Source organism: Camarhynchus parvulus, chromosome 2 (assembly GCF_901933205.1).
Source record: "Camarhynchus parvulus chromosome 2, STF_HiC, whole genome shotgun sequence".
Taxonomy (NCBI): Eukaryota; Metazoa; Chordata; class Aves; order Passeriformes; family Thraupidae; genus Camarhynchus; species Camarhynchus parvulus.
Window position 1 is genome coordinate 47150602 of NC_044572.1, and position 17225 is coordinate 47167826.

At 41.9% G+C, this 17225-nt stretch overlaps 1 protein-coding gene across 3 annotated transcripts in view; it reads left to right on the top strand.

The window, feature by feature from the left end:
- The first annotated feature begins 414 nt into the window (after positions 1–414).
- The window catches only part of SEPTIN7 (septin 7), a 79327-nt gene continuing 62516 nt past the window's right edge, over positions 415–17225 (top strand). The window contains exons 1-2 of one of the 3 annotated variants that reach the window (XM_030943633.1): positions 415–780; positions 1623–1624. In XM_030943633.1, the coding sequence (XP_030799493.1) occupies positions 777–780; positions 1623–1624 (6 nt within the window). In that variant the 5' untranslated portion in view covers positions 415–776. Of the gene's footprint in view, positions 781–1622; positions 1625–16599; positions 16605–17225 lie in introns of all 3 variants that reach the window. The other 2 variants (XM_030943632.1, XM_030943634.1) reach the window with 2 other exon arrangements.

The following is a 17225-nucleotide window of genomic DNA, read 5'->3' on the forward strand; positions in this document are numbered from 1 at the left end:
TCCCCGGGGCTAAGCGCCGCCGAGGGCCTCGTTCGCTCCGCCCATGCCGGTGCCGCTCTCCCGCCGGCCTTTCCCTACGCCGCCTGTGTGGGCGGCCGCGGGCGGCGCAGGGGCCCCAGCCCGTCCCACCCCAGGCCCCGCCAGGCGCGCACGGAGCGGTGCCGCTCCGAGCATGGGCCCGGCGCAAGGCGGGGGCGGTGCGACCGCCTCGCCCCGTGCGTCAAGCCGGGCGGACATCTTTGATCCGGGCAGAGCCCGCCGTGCGGCCGGCGCGCTCTCGCAGGGTGCGCCCGGTTCCAAAATGGCCTCCGAGCGGTCCCTGTGTTCTTCGGCGCGGCGCGGGAGGAAATAACAGCGTGATCGACCCCGGGCTGGGAGGGGCGGGGGAGAGACGTGGGGACCGCGCCGGGCGGAGGGGCTGAGCCGGAAGCCGCTGTGTGCTCGGAGAGGCGGGCGGGGAGCGTGTGAGGAGCTGGGCGGAGGCGGTGAGGGAGAAGGAGGAGGAGCAGGCAGAGGCGGCGGCGGGAGCGGAGCCGCTAAGTCCGTCCGGCCGCGGGAGCGCGTAGGCGCCGTGTGCGGAAGGGCCGCGGCCCCTCGGCGGAATCGGCGTAGGGGGCGTTGGAGAATCGCCGCCGGGTTGGCTGGCGGGAGGCGCTCGGGGAGGAGGGGGCGGCCCGCTCGGTGCCGCCGCGGCTGAGGGAGGCAGGGCGGGAGGACGAGCAGCCAGCCGGAGCCCAGCGTCAGCAGCGGCAGCCGCACCGCCGCCGGCCAGCGCCATGGGTGAGTCTCCAGCCCGGGGCCGAGGCGTGGCGGGGGGGGCCGTGACAGTGCGAGCCTGCGGCCGTGGGGTCTCCGCGATGGGTGGGCTGAGGGGCGGCGCGGGGAGAGTGGGATTCAGCGGGCACCGCCGAGGCTCCCATCCCGGCGGCCCCGCTGCGGGGCCCCCCGAGCCTTTGGCCGCCCCCCGCCTTCCTCGTCCTCCTCCTCAGATGCGGCTCCAGCCCCCTCGCCGCCGCCTCCCCCACCACCCCCCCAGTCACTTCCTGCCTCGCCGAAATTGTATAATGCCTGCGCGGGGCTGGGGGAGCCGGGCGGCGAGAATGCCGGAGATATTTCTTCTCCCTAGCTTTTCTCCCCTTCCCCCTCCATCCCGGTCCCTCCTCCCCTTTTTTTCCTTTTGCGCCCAAATTTGGGAGGGAGGAATTTGCTGCTGCAGGAATTAAAGCAGCCTTTCAAATATGCGGGAGAGGAGCGGGTGGGACTGGAATCGCGGGAGGAGGGGGAAGGAAGGAAGGGGGCGCCCGTGTGCGGGTGGGAGCGTGTGTGGCAGCGGGAGCCCGCCAGCCGCCTGCCCGCCTCGCTTGCTGCCTTCTCCTGCCTTTTTTTCCGCTTTTTTTTCCTTTTTTTTTTTCCTCTCATTTTTTTTCTTCTCTAGAGCATTTTTGGGGGGTGCATCTCGCTTGGGTCTGGCTTTTATTGGCCCGCCCGCGCTGCCCCGCCGGCCCAACCCGTTCCCCTGCAGCCCGAGGGGTCCTCGGCCGGTCGTTCGTAAAAAAGAGAAAGTAGAAATTACAATTTTCGAGCAGCTACCCCGGGAGTCTGCATGAAACGCCTTTTTTGAGCTGTTTCTGTTTGATCCACTCGCTTAGCGAACCAGTCTTGCAGAATCAATTGGAGAGGTGCTTAGTGTTTCAGGAGGGTGGCTGGGAAAAGGGGCGATTACGCACGAAGATTGTTTTAATGGGCGACTTAAGGAAAAGCAGCTAAACTTATTTTAGCGTGAAGTTGTTGGCTTCACGCTGAACCAGTTATGTGCAAATGTAATTCCTAGAGAAGACAGCGTTCAGGAATCTTCTGCGTGCAGTTTGTGTGCCGCCTCCTGCAGATGAAATATCGCTGAACAGAAGACTGTCAGAACTACCCATTCACTGAATGTTTTTTCCTGGCCATTGTAATCTCCCTCTGACTGACAGTGGCGTCAGGTTGGGCTCAGTGAAAGAAATGCTTCTACATGCAGAAATATCTATGGTCTGTATTAATATCTTGACCAAAAAAAATGTCAGTTTATGTAAAATATGGAGGTTTAGTTCCCATGAAAGTTAGATGGGCCACTGCTGTGTATCTGGGCTTAAAAGGCAGACCATACCTTCTTATGGAAGTGAGATTTTTTTTTTGTAGTAATAGCTGCTCAGTGCTAAATGATAATTTATGTCTAAAACTTTCACTGAGGTATCAAACTAATATTTCTTTTTTATGATTCTGTATATGAAATACAGTTTTTACCTGCTGAAATGCTAGGAAATAAGGGAAGATGTATTTTTGCGTAGTGTTTAGCATCTTTCACTTGATACCTGCTTAGTTTGTGGCATTTTTAGCTGTTGATTTGTGAACGTAAGAGCAGTAATTCAATCTGACTTTGGATGACTGCATTTTTTTTAAGCTGACTCGCAAATAGCAAAAGTCAAGAAATAGAAATTTTTTACCTTAGGAGAGTGGGTTTCAAGAAGCCATTGCTTTAAAGTTAATTACTGCCTTATCTGTGTTGAAACATGAATTGGAATCCAAGAGCGTCACCTGTTCTGTGTTTGCTACTATGGAAGAAAGGGTTGTTACTTAAGTAATTTTGAAATTGAAGCAGATGTAACAAGAACTGTGCGTATCATCCATGCACTGATAATAACTCACAGCATTTCCTTCTGCTTACCCATAAGGACAAGTAACTGGTCTCAGTTGAAACAGTGCTTCAGATATGTACTCAGGGTGCATGTGTGTTTCTGTGTAAATGGATAAAAACTTGATTGTTTATCTTGTGCAGAAATTAAAGGTCAGTTTTGTCTGCTTTGTAATATAAATACAAGAGCTTTTGCTTTTTTCTTGCATAGAAATGTCTAAACGTGCACAGCAGGATTTTTTTCTTTAACTGGCTGTCAGCTTAGTGATATTTGGTCTCTTTCATGGGGCAGGCTCATACTTTGTGTGCTTTATTTTCTTCAGTTCTAGTAACTCAGTGCTGCTGTGGTGGTTTTTTTTATTACTACCTTAAAATACCCATTAAGACAACAAAGATTTACAAATACAATGGCTGCAGTTTCAAAACCCCATTTTAAGCATAAAGTCAGTGAAGAAAAATTTGCCTCTGAGAAGGTGTAGGAGAGAGGACGGTAGTATGACACATTTTTAGCTTCAGTTTATTGCCAGACTGTTCACTTAACCTGTCTAGACCAGAGATGTGTATGTATGTATGAGTGACGTTCTGTTTTCTCTAAGTTGGTGCTCCAGCTCCTGAAATGAGCTAGTTAATTGCAAATGTGTGCTCTGTAATTAGAATGGCATTTAGTCACCATTTAAGTAGTTTAGTAAAGCCTCGTTTAAATTAGTAATTCAAATTTGGGGTAGTGTTAAACTGTAGGCAGTCACAAACGATTCCCTGGGAGGGTTTGAACGTCTTGAGCTGATGTTTGTGGAGTAGATGTCTTGCAGAGGTGGGGATGGTGGCACAAGGAGATGAAGGCATTTCTCAACTGCAGGGGCCAGGAACTCAGCTCACAGAAACCAGTGATTTCCTGTTCACCTTGCCAGAGTGAGTTTCATGTCAGGGATGAGTCAATTTTTTTTCCAGCCCTGGTTTAATGGCTGCATACTGATAACTCTGTAATGTCATCAGGTGACTCCTTTCTATTATGTGGGGGCTTTAAATAGGAAACAATCAGGTCAGTATTTACTTTCATGACTTTAGCTTAATGCAGCAGCCCTGTGAAACCAGGTAGTGGCTTCATTGTGTGGATGTGGCTATGAAACTCCTGTAAGCCGTGGCCTCCTTACTTTACATTAAAAATCAAAAAGTAGCCAGTAGGTTCACAAGCACTTCAGAAGCCAATATGTATCCACTTTCCTTTTGACAGAGTTTGAGTTAGAGCAACATAAAACACACCTGACTAAACCTTGCTCTGATGTATGTCCTGGACTTCCTTCCCCCAAAAGCCATTTAATCTTCTGCTTTTTGTGCATCAGTGCAATTCCACGCGTCAAATGTGCCTTACAGGAGCCTGCTGGTCTCAGGGGCTGGCAGGGCTGCTGCTCACAGTCGCTGCCCAGCAGCCCTTCTTAAAGCCACTCATGGGGAACAGAATACTTCTGTATCTTATTTTCAAATGGCTCTTTGTGTGACTGTTTTCATGCCACGTTTCTGTCATTTAACGCAGTGATAGCGCAGTATGCATTTGAAAATTTTGGAAGCAATATTGCTGAACAATATCACTCTGGGTGTTACATTCAGAAGCACTTAAGCTAAAATAGAACTGAATTATTTCTTAGTGGCACAGAAGATTTTTTTGGTCAACATTGAAAATAACATCTCCAGATAGAGCTTTTCTTAATTGCCTTTATTTTTTTTTTTTTGCTTATTGCTATTATTGCTCTTATTATTTAATGCTATTAATAGTTGTGTGCTTCTTATTTTTTAATCTGAATACTTAAAGTGTTGATTTACAACCAGGAGGAGGATTGATTAAAACGTTAGGTAGATTGTTTCCTCCCATGACACATTGTAGCTCTAGAGGGATCAATATTAAGATACAGAACTTAGTTTTGGTCTGACACTTTTTAAAATAGAGTTTTTTAAATGGAAAGATTGCATCATACTCAGAAAATATGTGAGACCTGAAGAAAAGAAGAATTACTTTAGGCTGCTCTTTTGTGTGATGAAAAAGATCAGAGGATGACAGTGGTCTTTAGAAGTGTACTCTTAAAGTAGAAAATACCCCATATGAGGCTTCTTTCCAGTGCTGTGGAGTAAAGCATGATAGGAGAATGACCAGAAAAATAGAAATACAAACTAGGTATATGAGGTGTGTTCTTCAGCATTGTTGGTGAATGTTGAACTCTGAAGTAGTAGTTTATCAAATTCTAATCAAAGCAGTCTCAATATATGCAGAAATCAGCCTATCATACAGTGATGTTATTACAAAGAAACCTTTGGCAGCTGAAGTCCTTGATGGCAGAATTTCTGGAGTGACATTTGTCTGAAAAAGCATTGTAGGTCATTGGAGTTAATGCTGAGAAAAATGTAAGATGGCATGAAGGTTGGTACTGCTACCAACGATCGTCACTGAATTATGGGCAGGTAGATTCTTAGAAGAATCATGCATTAAATATTGCCTGGTTTTATATCTTGTTCATTTAAAAGACCATTCATGTAATAATTCATACTGAACTTTAAATAAAATGAAACTTGACATAGTGAGGTGGTCAGAATTGCCAAGAATACTTAAGTTAATGTTAACATAAAGCTTAAATCAAACCTTTTCCAGTGTTGGCCAGTTGCAGTGTTTGAATTTCATTTATGTGTAATTCTGTTACAGTGTGCAGGAAATTCTAGTGTGCCCAGCAGTGTCCTCTGCTTTCCTTTTTGTTCTTTTGTAAGAGCTTTACCATAAGATTTTATAACCTAGACTGATATGTAACTGCACTGCAGTTGAAAAATCTTATCTTGATTGTATGTGTTTTCTATGCACAGTGTATGAAAACTTGCAGTGTTCATATGGTGGTGTGATTAGATGAGCTTGCTGATGTAATGGAAAGTTAACCTTACAGTACAGTAGTTTTCAGCTGGGTGTGTGAGCTAATCTCACTTGTTCGATGTGCACTTATCAGAACTGATAGGAGGCCAGCCTGAGCTCACCCTGGTGGTGCAGTTCCTGGGTGAATCTAGGCCAGCTGCTTGAAAGGAGGCAGTTCTGCTGCTCTGCCCACCCTGATGCCTCTTCAGCCCAATAGTGAGTCAGTTCATGGAGCTCAGCTCACAGGGTCTGCCTGTTTTTCTTCCTCAAAATGTTTTTTCTTTCTATTAGTTGAGCTGCCTGAACCTTTCATACCATGTGGTCACAAAAGTGTTGGCATGGAAAAAGAAATGCAGGTGGGGTCGAGGCAAGAGCTGGAACTTCAGCTGACCACTTGGGCAGTACAGAACTGCATGCAGCCTTGGTTTAGTGTGTGCTTTAGACTGGTGTGACACAGCACTGTTGCAAAGAGAGGAGAGCTTCATGTGCTGTTCCCACCCAAACACTGAATCCTAACGTAGGCCAGCACTTGCTGTGTTGGTGTGCCCAAGGCAGCAGAGATACGTGGTAGTTGATCTCGTTGTACAACTTGTTTATTTCCACTCTGCCAATGGTGGAGATAGGGATGGAGGAAGACTATATCCTGTAGGAGGAATTAGTGCTAGTGGTTGAGAATGTAGTACTCTCCCCTTGGTGAGAGCTGGTGACTTACCCGAGGATAAACACAAGTGGGCAAGGTTTAATGGCTTTTGTTTCAGCTCCTGTCATTCGCTTCTTGATCACTGAATGGGTGAGGTGAGGCTTTTTATTACAGGCTGTTGAATCATTGCCTATGACATTTATGATAGTACTATATTAGCATTAGGACTTTTCTAGAGTGATTTGCAAAACTGAGGCCCTCATTAGTGATGGCTGCAGAAATCTCACAGTGCAGAGGGTCTTGTAGTCATGACCAAATCCTGACTGTGGTGGTACCACAGTTTTAGCTGACTTCCTGTTATAAAAGGGAAAAAAAAAGACAGTTTTGAGGCATTGAAAGCTGTTGCTGGAGGAATGTAATTCTCTGGAAGCTTTGTGACAGCAGAGGTTTTTCTGAATGTGTGATCTTACCAATATGCACTGTGGTAAAATTCCAGATGCTGGCTTAAATGTAATTTAATGCTTTCACATTTGGACAGTGAAAATTTCCAAAGTAGACTGATGCCAAGCAACCCATCCTCTTGTTTCTCTCCATCCCTTGCTTCTGGGAGCAAGCGTGTCCTTATTGTAGTTAGTAAAGGTGAATTAACAAACCAAGAGATTCAAGATTATCTTAGTTTCTTCTTGGGAGGCTTTGCCAGATGGTGTGAAATCAAGGTCTGAGTAATCCCTTGATGATGGGTAAAGGGAAGGAAGCCATCCTGTTGCCTTCTGTGTTCTTTATTTTTGTAGCATTTAGTTGAGGGAGAACTTAGAGGAGAATAGACTGCAAACTGCTGCAGTATGGTACTGAAGTTTGGAGTCACCTCCTACTGTTAGCTGTGCCAAATATTGACCTTCAGTGCTCTTATTTGCAATTCTGTGGGCATCTGCAAACCAGTAAGTTCTCAGAGCAGTGGAAAGAACCTGCAGTTTCTATCTGAGAGACTGAAACAATGAGGAACAAGACCTTAAAGAGACTGGGGCAAAAACCATAATATGTGGTTGTTGTACAATTGAGGATTGTGAATAAAAAAATAAATCTCCTTTTCAATCAGTTAAAGAAAAAATGGCTAAATATTGCGAATTCAAAACAATGCTGAAGACTAGATGCTTGAAGGGAGGAGAAGGTAGGGGTAATGAGCCCTCCTCCCATAAAAATTTGGCAAGGAAGGCTGGGAATTTCAGCAGGGAGTTTTTCCTTGCCAGCAGTTTCACATTTAGCAAGTTAATTTTTGAGCTGGGTGGTGGTGTTCCTTTTCATGTCTTTAATAACAAGGACTCTATAAAAGGTGTTTTGAGATTTATTCTGTTTAGAATTACTGAACAGTTGAAATTTTCAGCTGGGGAGGTCAAAATCATATTAATGCTCAGCAGTTTGTGCAGACCAAGTTAAGTTATATGAATGTCAGTATATTAGTAATATACTGACAGTCAAATGTAATATTCATTATTATATACAATATACATTAGTAATGAAGGGTCACTGATGTGTTGTTTGTTCAAACACATGCAAGAGTTAATTTGAAGAAGACTTTGATAGTGATTAAGACACAGCCTCTGCAAAGGAGTATTAATGGATTGCCTCTAATCTGGTTGCTGAATGATTTTCACTTGCCCCTGGCCTTGTGATGTGCCTGCAAGGCATCCAGTGTCCCCTAGGTAAGCGTGACTGTTTTTTGGTATGTTTAGTTCTTTGTGGCTGTGGGCATCAGGAATGATCCTGGGTTTCCTGTGCTTTGAATCGTGTTTCTGGCTGTGCATCTTGCCTGCTGAGTACTCTGGTGTGGCAGCAAGGTGTGGAGAGGATTTAACTCCCACTTGAAAATTTGGCAGGGCTGATCATGCAGGATAGCTGCTCAGCTGGTGTACATGTTGGACCATGTAGTGCATGCTCTTCACAGCCAGCTTCCTCCCTAAAGCCAAAACCAAAACGATTTGGGAAGTTGAGAAACTAACAGCTTTGGTGCTGTTAATCACTGGGATGGTTTGCAGTCCAGCTGCGGATTCACTCCTTATTCCTCTTTAGTTCTGTCATCCAAAGCAGTTTGGCTGCTGCTGATCTGGTTGCTGTCAGATGTGTTGCCTTCCTCTTTGACAAGCATTTGCAGTAAACACCAAATTAAAAATTAAATCTTTGACATAGAATAAATGAAATAAATCTTTGGGATTTCAAAATGCCAAACTATTTCACAGATGAATGGTAGTTTTATCAACTATATATTGTAATAGTCTTAATATTAAATGTGGATGGTAAATTTTACTGTAGATATGGACCATTCCTTGTATCAGTTGCCTTTGGAACTTTTACTTACTATCTTCCTTACACAGTAATTATAATGGGAGCTATCTTTCTGTGGTATCTCTCTAGCTTAAAAATAAAGATAATTAAAAACAATGCAGCCAGCCAGCTGTGTTTCATAACATCTAAATTTAACACATGAAGTGGTTTTTAATACTTGACTTGGCATAATTCTTTGAAATAACACCTGGGTCTTTTTTAAATCATCTTGGTCTCATTAGAATTCTTTATATTCCAAATAGAGAACTCAGTGTGGAAATAGTTAAAAGGTAAAATTCTCCAAGTATTAGTAATGTAATAATATCCCTATGGACTCCTCTCAAGGTTTGATGAACCTTGTAGTAGAAGAATTGAAAAAAATATGATTTCAGCATATCATGAAAATTGTAATTAAAAAGCCTAAATTCTGTGTTTTGGTATCATTAAAATATGCTGTTATAGGGGGAGCAGGGACATGTGCCTTAGAATTTTAGCTCAAAAAATCTGCCATGGTGAAACCAGCAGGACTTTTGAAAGCTTCTCTATGGCAGAGGATAAGGAGTTCAGTATAGAAACTACTATAGGAAAATATGAATATACAGAAAACCAGATGACTTCCATATTGGAATGATTTGCACCCAGTGTGCAGAAATGTATGATAAAAGCCCTTCACCCTTGTTATTTCTCAAAGGAGAATTGTGCATGTTAACAGAAGAATCAGGATGAAATAGTGTAATTTCTCTCTTTAAGGGGAACACACTTCATTTAGACTATGTTGAATGTGCTTGAGTATTTTTGCATGAATGATTCACCTCTCATTAGCATTTCTGCACCTACATGTTCAAGAAATTTTACTAGATCTGATAGTAACCCTTTGGGCTAGAACTGTAATAATGCTATTTCTTGTCCTGCCATCCTTACAGCTGCTTGATGAGGAGGCAGAATGGGATGTGCTGCTGGGGAGTTCACTTCTGTGGGGATTCCAAGCATTGAACAGAAGGAAGTGCACAGTGCACACCTGCAAAAGCCTTTTTCAGAGTCCCTTGGTTGAAATACTGCCAGCTGGATTGCAGCAATCTACTCTTCCTGAGAAGCTGACTTCTGTGCTTGGGCTTATATGAGAGACCTGTGCTGTTGCTGCTGCTTCATCCAGAGATTTGGTGTGGGAATCAGTTGGTTTGGGTTTGTTCTTAGGGTTTTTTTGGGGTTGTTGGGTTTTTTTTGGTTTTAATTTTGGGGATTTTTTTATCATCCCCTGCTGAATCTTTCAGTTAACTGATCCATCTGTATGCAAATTTTGAAGGAAAATGCAATGTTAGGGTGAACATTAAGGAACTGAAAAAGGATATGACAAAGGAACTAAATGATACATTGTGGCAAGGCATGTTAGTTTGTTTCTCAATACTTACTGTACTTTTTCCTTCTGTGTTTTAAGTGCTAAGTGAGACTCTCGAAATGGACTCCATGTGGAGGCACTGACCTACTTGGGGGAGAATATCCATTTCCTTAAAAATGTCTCTTTTCAAAACCATAGTTTAGTTGATGTCATAGGAGATGAAAGTAGTGCAAGATAAAACTGTCTGAAAGATGCCACCATTTTGGTATTGGTTGGTAGGGTTTTTCTGGGGGCTTTAAAATTATTTTAAAATCTTTTATTTACATGTCTTTTGGGAAATATCCACAAGCTAAGTAGACATGAGACATGTCTAGTTGAATAGCAGATAGTTTGTTTTCATTCTTGTTGGAGTTGTTTGTTTGTGTTCAGTGTTTTTTTTCCCTTGGAGGCTTTGTATCCAGGGATCTTCCATACTTGGGTTGGGTTTTTTTGGTGCTTTTAAATTTTTTTTTTCTTTTGTATCTTTCATCTTCAGCCCTTGGTTCAGTGTTTGTATTGCAATAAACATTCAAGGGCAGCAAAACTGAGGCAGAAGAGTTAGGGAGGTTAATGGTGGTGATTGATGCACCAAGTGATGTGTGCTTGATGCCGTTCCTGACACGAGGTCCCCAGCTGCCATTTCATTTCGACCCTGACTTTATAGAGTGGAAGATAATTGGTCACTTCACTGTCAAATGTGATTTCTAGTCAGTCATTTCAGTTGGATGCAAGTGTGATGGTGGTTTGTGTGCTGCTCTCTGCAGGCAGACTAAGGAGTTTTTTAAAGCCAGAATAAAAGGGAAAATCCACACTCAAGCAGCTTTAAAATAGTATTTTTGTACTTTAAAATTTCATCTAAAATGCAAAAAAGGTTTTCTTTATTTTCAAGGAATTAGTTGCCTAGCTAATTCTAGTGGAGGTTGAACTATTACAAAGAATTGTCAACATGTATGGCTGGCCTGAATTACTCTGTAGAGTCATCATGAGTAGAACTTTTTAATATTGTATGTTGTAGTTATACAGGCCTGCTTTTATAGTTCGACAACTTTCCTCCCTCTCTGCCCTTTCTATAACTACGATTAGTTAATGCTTAACTGGCTTAATTTCCCTGTAGTTGTCTGCTTTCTTGCGCTCTGGCTGCTCAAAGAAGTGCAGCACTGGCTGTGTTGGTTATAGCTGCTGTTCATATTTATTGCACACTGGCTCTGAAGTCTCTCATTTTTCTTTTTGCTAGAGAACTTAAGCATCAGTAGTGTGCCTACAGCATCCTGTTTGTTTTTCTTTGGAGTTTTCTGCTTTCCTCCTGGACATGCTGCCTGTAGCTCAACAGACAGATTATGCTGTCTACTCTTTCTAGTGCAGAGTCCTTTTGCTCTTAGACATCACATGTATTTCAGCACTATTTTTAATTAGCCAGATGATGGTGTCTGGTATGGAAAAAAAGAGGGAAGCCTAAAGCTCATTCTTCACCTGCTCACTCACTATGCCCAGTGTGATTTTGAGGAACAGTTGAATTAGTGCATTCAGTGGATCAGTGCTTGAAATTAGCACTTATTGACTTCTTCAGCTTGCTACTAGAGACCAAAAGACATCCTCATTTCTTAATTGTGGTTATGCATTGAAAGGATTTTCTTTTTTTCAGTCCTTTATGGAATTATTTTTTGTTTTATCTAATGTGGGCCATACCCTCAGTTCACACTTGGAACTCAAGTTGTTGTCTTGCGAAGAAAGGCTGCAGCTGATGTCTCTTTGAGGGAATAGAAGTGCTCATTTCCTTTCCATCAGTACTAGACTTCTGCCATGCAGATTACAGCAGATGTTACTGACCCAGCAAATATTTTTACTTTACTTTGAATAGTGAAAGGACAAACGTGTTCGTAGATGCTCAGCTTAAGTTTTACTTTGCAAATAGATCTGATGAGTTTCCCTTTTATATTGTTATTTCCATACTTTGTTCTTTTGTTCTTTGGATTTTTTTCTCTTAGTTGTTTTTTAATATGGATTGTGTTTATCTTAAGGGTTTTTGCAGAGAAAAAAGTCAATGCTGAGGTACTACATATTATCTTAACAAGTGCTCATGGATTATAGAAGCATTATTACACTAAATACTACTACCAGAAGCCTCTATTTTAAGAATGCAGTAACAAAAACTGTAAGTTGCAAGATGTGCAGTTATGTCTCTGAGATGTGGGAGGACAAGATGGGGAGATGTCTTACTTGTTTTATGTATTGCCTCTGTATTGGGAAGTTGAAAAAATGCAACGTTAGATAAACTGTAGAAAATTTAAAGGGGTTTTGAAGATGTTGGTAAGGCCTTCTTACAAGTTTTGGAGGCTTCTCTGTATTGAAGTGGAGACTTCAAATAACTAGCAGTGTTAGAAAGAAGAAAATAAAAAGTTACCATGTCAGGCATAGTGGAGGAGATAGAAGTAAACAATGCTGATAGACCAGTCACTATGCATAGAACCAGAAACTGTCAAACTGGTCATACTCACAGCATGGTGGTAGGATATTGGATAGAAATACTGTGGCTAAAGGATTTGCAGAAATTCAGCTAAAAGTTCTAAAAATACTATTTTAATTCAAATAATTGTTAGAGCAGGTGCAAATTCTTGTGTCTTAGCAGCACTGAGTAAAGTAAATTGTGTATAAAGAAAACTTGCCCTACATCTAGTTACCTTACCAAAATAAATTGACACCATAGCAAATGTAAACTGTAGAAAAAAAGTGTTCAGAGGATGCTCCTGGTTCCTGCTGTGTGAAATGCATGAAGAATGATCAGCTTTTCTTTTCATTGTTGATGACAAACATTGCTATCATATGCCAAATGCAGAGGGTATCTGCCCTTTCTATTATCACTTTGTGTTGTGTCAGATTTCAACAATTTTTTTGTTTTCTGTGATATTCTTGAGTAATTTTAAAAGCAGTATTTCCTAGGAGGTGACTACAGGAAAAATAAGTATTTCTTTCTCTTAGAGTAAGTTTGATTGAGATGCGCTAAAGCCAACTTGGATTGGAAAGGACAGTGACTCCCTGATGTCACACTGCTTTTCTGTTTGGTCTTCTATTTTCTCTCCAGCTGTCTTCATTAATATTTGCTGCTAGTTTGGCTATGTCATAAATCCTCAAAGAGTTTTCATAACATCATATTACAGGCTGTTGGTTGCTACCAGTGCACAGAAGCTGCACTTACCCATGTTGAGTGTGAGCTGAACTCTCAGGTCACACATCATAGAGGTAGAAGATGTCTTTAGCTCACCTTGGACTTCCATCTCCTTTTAGTCAGAGGGATAAGGTGTGCTCTTTTGTCAGACACTGGACCTTAGGCCAGAGGCTCTCATCTTTTGGCCCAGATGGTAATATCTGAAGAATGACTTCAAATTTATCATTCCTGAATACAGTCATCCCAGAATAAAGGAGAAGTGTAAATTACAGTGTCTGGGCAATAATGAAGATGACAGACTTATTTAAAAAGAAACTGCTTTTTTTTTTTTTTAATATCAGTGATCTTCTTTAGAACTACTTGGGAAGCCACTGATGCCTTGTTTCTCTTTTCACTCATTTGCATAGTTAGAGCAGTTTGCTGCTGGCTATTAATTCATTGATTCAGATGATGGATCCAAAAACACCAGCTCTGCAGCTGGTTTATGTGGGCTGTGACATTTTGCTTGAGGGAGACGTACATTAAAGCAACATTGAGTACACAGAGTGGATGCACTAAAAGTCATCTGAGGCCAAGTTTATAATTGTATGGCTTGCCTTCATTTGTGCTGAGTTAGATTGGAGATAGCTGACAACTACAAGAAGATGAAAATATTAGAAGACTTGATATACAACGATAGCTGGAATGCATCATGGATGAATGTAAAGTGATACATGTGGACTGCTGTGCTGTATGCTCAGTGACAAGCTGTGAACATTTTTTAGAGCTCTGGAGTGAGGTCTTGTGTACAGTTCACAGTGTCATCAGCTCAGTGCTTGGAAGGATTCAAATAAGTTACATGTTGGGAATTGATAAAAGGATGAGAGAGTAAGAGATAGCACATGATCAGACATTGGATCTGTGTTTGCCACTTGGATACTGTGTGTAGCTCTTGCCCTGGCTTCCTCAAAAGAGTACAGAGCTAGAGTAGAGTTATGTCAGAGCAGCAGGAGCAATCAGAGATAGGAAATGGCTTCTTTTGAATGCAGTACGTTAGATGATTAGGGCTGTTTTCCAATGAAGATACTACTGTGCTAGCAGGAGGTAATTTTGAAATTATAAAGTCATCCTTTTAACAATGTACAGAGGGAGTTCTTGCTGCAGAGACTTTGGAGGATGCTGTTTTTGTGATAAGAAGAGTGTGCGTGGAAGAGAAATAGGTCAAATGCTGTTTAAGTGAAGAAACAGCCCATCCTAAATGCTTGCGAGGTGGATCTTTGGTGACTGTGGTGGTGTTAAGAGAAACACTGCTGTTTATTCTGCTGTATGTGCTACTTTAGATGTATGTTTCTGGCCACTGATGAAGGCAGGAACTTTGGTGTGACCCATTTGGCTGTTCTTGCTGGATGATAGGATTTCAAATAGTACTGTTTTTGTCCAGGGAAGGAGGCACCTGTGTGCACTCAGTGAACTGGTGCTTGATGATGTTACCTGTCACTCTGGTTTTTTAAGATTTTCTAGGTCTTCTGATATTGACATTCTTGTGGTGAACTTTCTCAGACACTTTCTGTAAACAACTGATTGTTTTGTCTTCTTTTATGGAGGAGGAGAAAGTTGATAGACTGATAGTTTAACCAGTGTCATTGGAGAGGTGTCACTGTCACCCTCCAATCTGCTGTCACTTTTGGAAAACTATAAATGTTGGAGTCAGAGAATAAACTTCCTCTTTCTTCCTTCAGCTTGAGAAGGTAGTGTGCTTGTGCTCTTTTGTGTCTTATAGTGACAGTTACTTTCTTTCACAGTTGAAAGCAGTGATGTGCAACATGATACCTGATAGTAATGTATTACTTAGGGTGGTTGATATTAAAATCTTGGAGTACTGGGACTGCTGTGGGATCTGCAGTATTAGTTATGTTCCAGCCTGTACAGCTTGCTCCAGTTCTGCTGCATATACATCTGTCTTCCTCCCAAAACAAAGGGAGCTTACTCCCAGAGCATCTTGTGCCTCCTTTCTGCGAGGCACAGAGAAGGACTGGCATTGATCAGCAGTGCTTTGCTTTTTTGTCCTCTCAGAAGAGTACAGCAGCAGTGTACCCAGTGTGCTGAGCTGGTATGGCTCTGGGTGCTGATAGACCATGAAGGGGGCTGTAAAACAGAAAGCTTATATTGCATTAGGTAGAAAAGCAGAACGAGACTTCAGTTCCACTTTGAAGTGCAGTTTGCATCGCAGTGTAGAGTTTTTAAAAATAAATTCAGACTCTGGAACTATGGGATTGATTAAAATTTAGGTATTAAGATGCAGAAGCATCTTAACTGCTGGCCTAGAATGTGCTATTAAGATTTTTTTTTTACTTACTTTTTTAGTATCAATGTATTGAAATACTCAAGCATGGGAAGATGTTTAGTGACAAACAGGATCTTTGTGATACAGCTTTTAGTTAAGGTATTGTAAGTGGTGTGTTGGAGAAGGGTTGTAGACCTCTTGTCACACACAGAGTTAGATGTTGTTGAACAGACACGTAGCTTGTGCTCCCTGCTTTGTTCTTTATTTTCTGGCTGTTGAACCATGACAGTTGTGCCCAAGGTTGCAGCAGTGCTCTAATGCTCAGTGTTGCAAATGAAGTGAATTGACACTGTTCACTGAATGTGTAAAGTGACTTAGAAGTACAGAATCCTGGGAGACATTTGCAGAGATGATGGCTTTGGTCTTTCTACCTTTTCCACGCTAAAATAAAGATGCTATGCAGTAGTGTGGTGAGATGAGATTACATATTCTAGTGAACACCTCAGAAGAAGAAACACCCCTGAACCCATTACAGGTTCAGGTAGCATATGGCAAACAAAACCGTGTTGAATAACTGAAGTAAAAAGAGCTATTGTATAGCCACCTGTATTGATCATTAAAGGGCTGGAGTTCAGGTAGTATATTACCATGAAATTAGGTTGACTTACGTGTAATCCAAACTAAATTAAGGTTACTAACAAAGTCAATTAAGGAGGCCTGCAAGAAAGGCGAAGAGAGGTTTTTAACAAGGGTATGAAGTGAGACGACGAGGGGAAATAGCCTTCAACAGACAGATGATAGGTTCAGATTAGCTATTAGGAAGAAATTCTTTATTGTGAGGGTGGTGAGGAACCAATTGTCCAGAGAGGTTGTGGATGCCCCATCCCTGGAAGTGTTCAAGGTCAGGTTCGATGGGGCTTAGGGCAGACTGACCTAGTGGAAGGTGTGCATGCCCATGACAGGAGGTTTAGAAGTGGATGTTCCTCAACCCCTTCCATCCCAAACCATTCTGTGATTCTGCTTAAAATGCTGCATGCTAAGCATAGTAGATGGAAAATACTGTTATGGGATGATGGGAGTTATTTTGATCAAATGTAAGTAACGTTTTCTTCTTTTCTTTTCTTTCTCACACTGCCCCTGTTACTCTCTCTGGATTGTGACTGCACCTGCATGGACTCGTTGCTGCAATGGTTCATATTCATCATTTTACTGGACTACTTCTGGATGCATTCTCTTGATATCTTCAATCGTGAAAATGATGGAAACGTGTTGTTTACAAAGTAGCTGTAAGTATTGCCTTGATGCAGATGTTTTACAGCTAATGTAGGAACAGAAGCAGCATTAGGTTTTAAGTAGATGAACTAAAAATTGAGCTTAGGTAGCAGCTGGTTGAAAATCAGGAAGGGGTAAAAATTAAGGGGAAGTAAGTATTAAGGGTAAGTATTGTAAGTATTAGAAACATGAGATCTCATTTGGCACCATGTTCAAGACAATGGTAGTCAACTCTTTTACCAAAAAAAGTACTAAGTTCTTTTAAAAGCTGTTGCAGGAATTAAAGCAATTCAATTCCTAATTTGTTTTAGTCTCTTTCGAAGTGGCAAATTATGAACAAAGGCAACCATTTAAAAACCCGTATGTTGAAATCTTCAGTTTTAATTGGTGTACCAGAAATCTGAATCTGGCATCCAGCTGCAATTTTTTAAAAGGCTTTTTCCTACTGAGGACAAATGCTCACATTAAACACAGCTTTAATGCCCAGTGTAACATTTCGTACATCTTCATCTTTCTGGTTACTACCATTTTTATTTCATTATCTAAAATTGTGGGTGTAATTAATATAGACTCTCTTAATAAAGCAAACAACCCAAAATTTGCCATCTATTGTTTTTTAGCATTTCATACTCAGT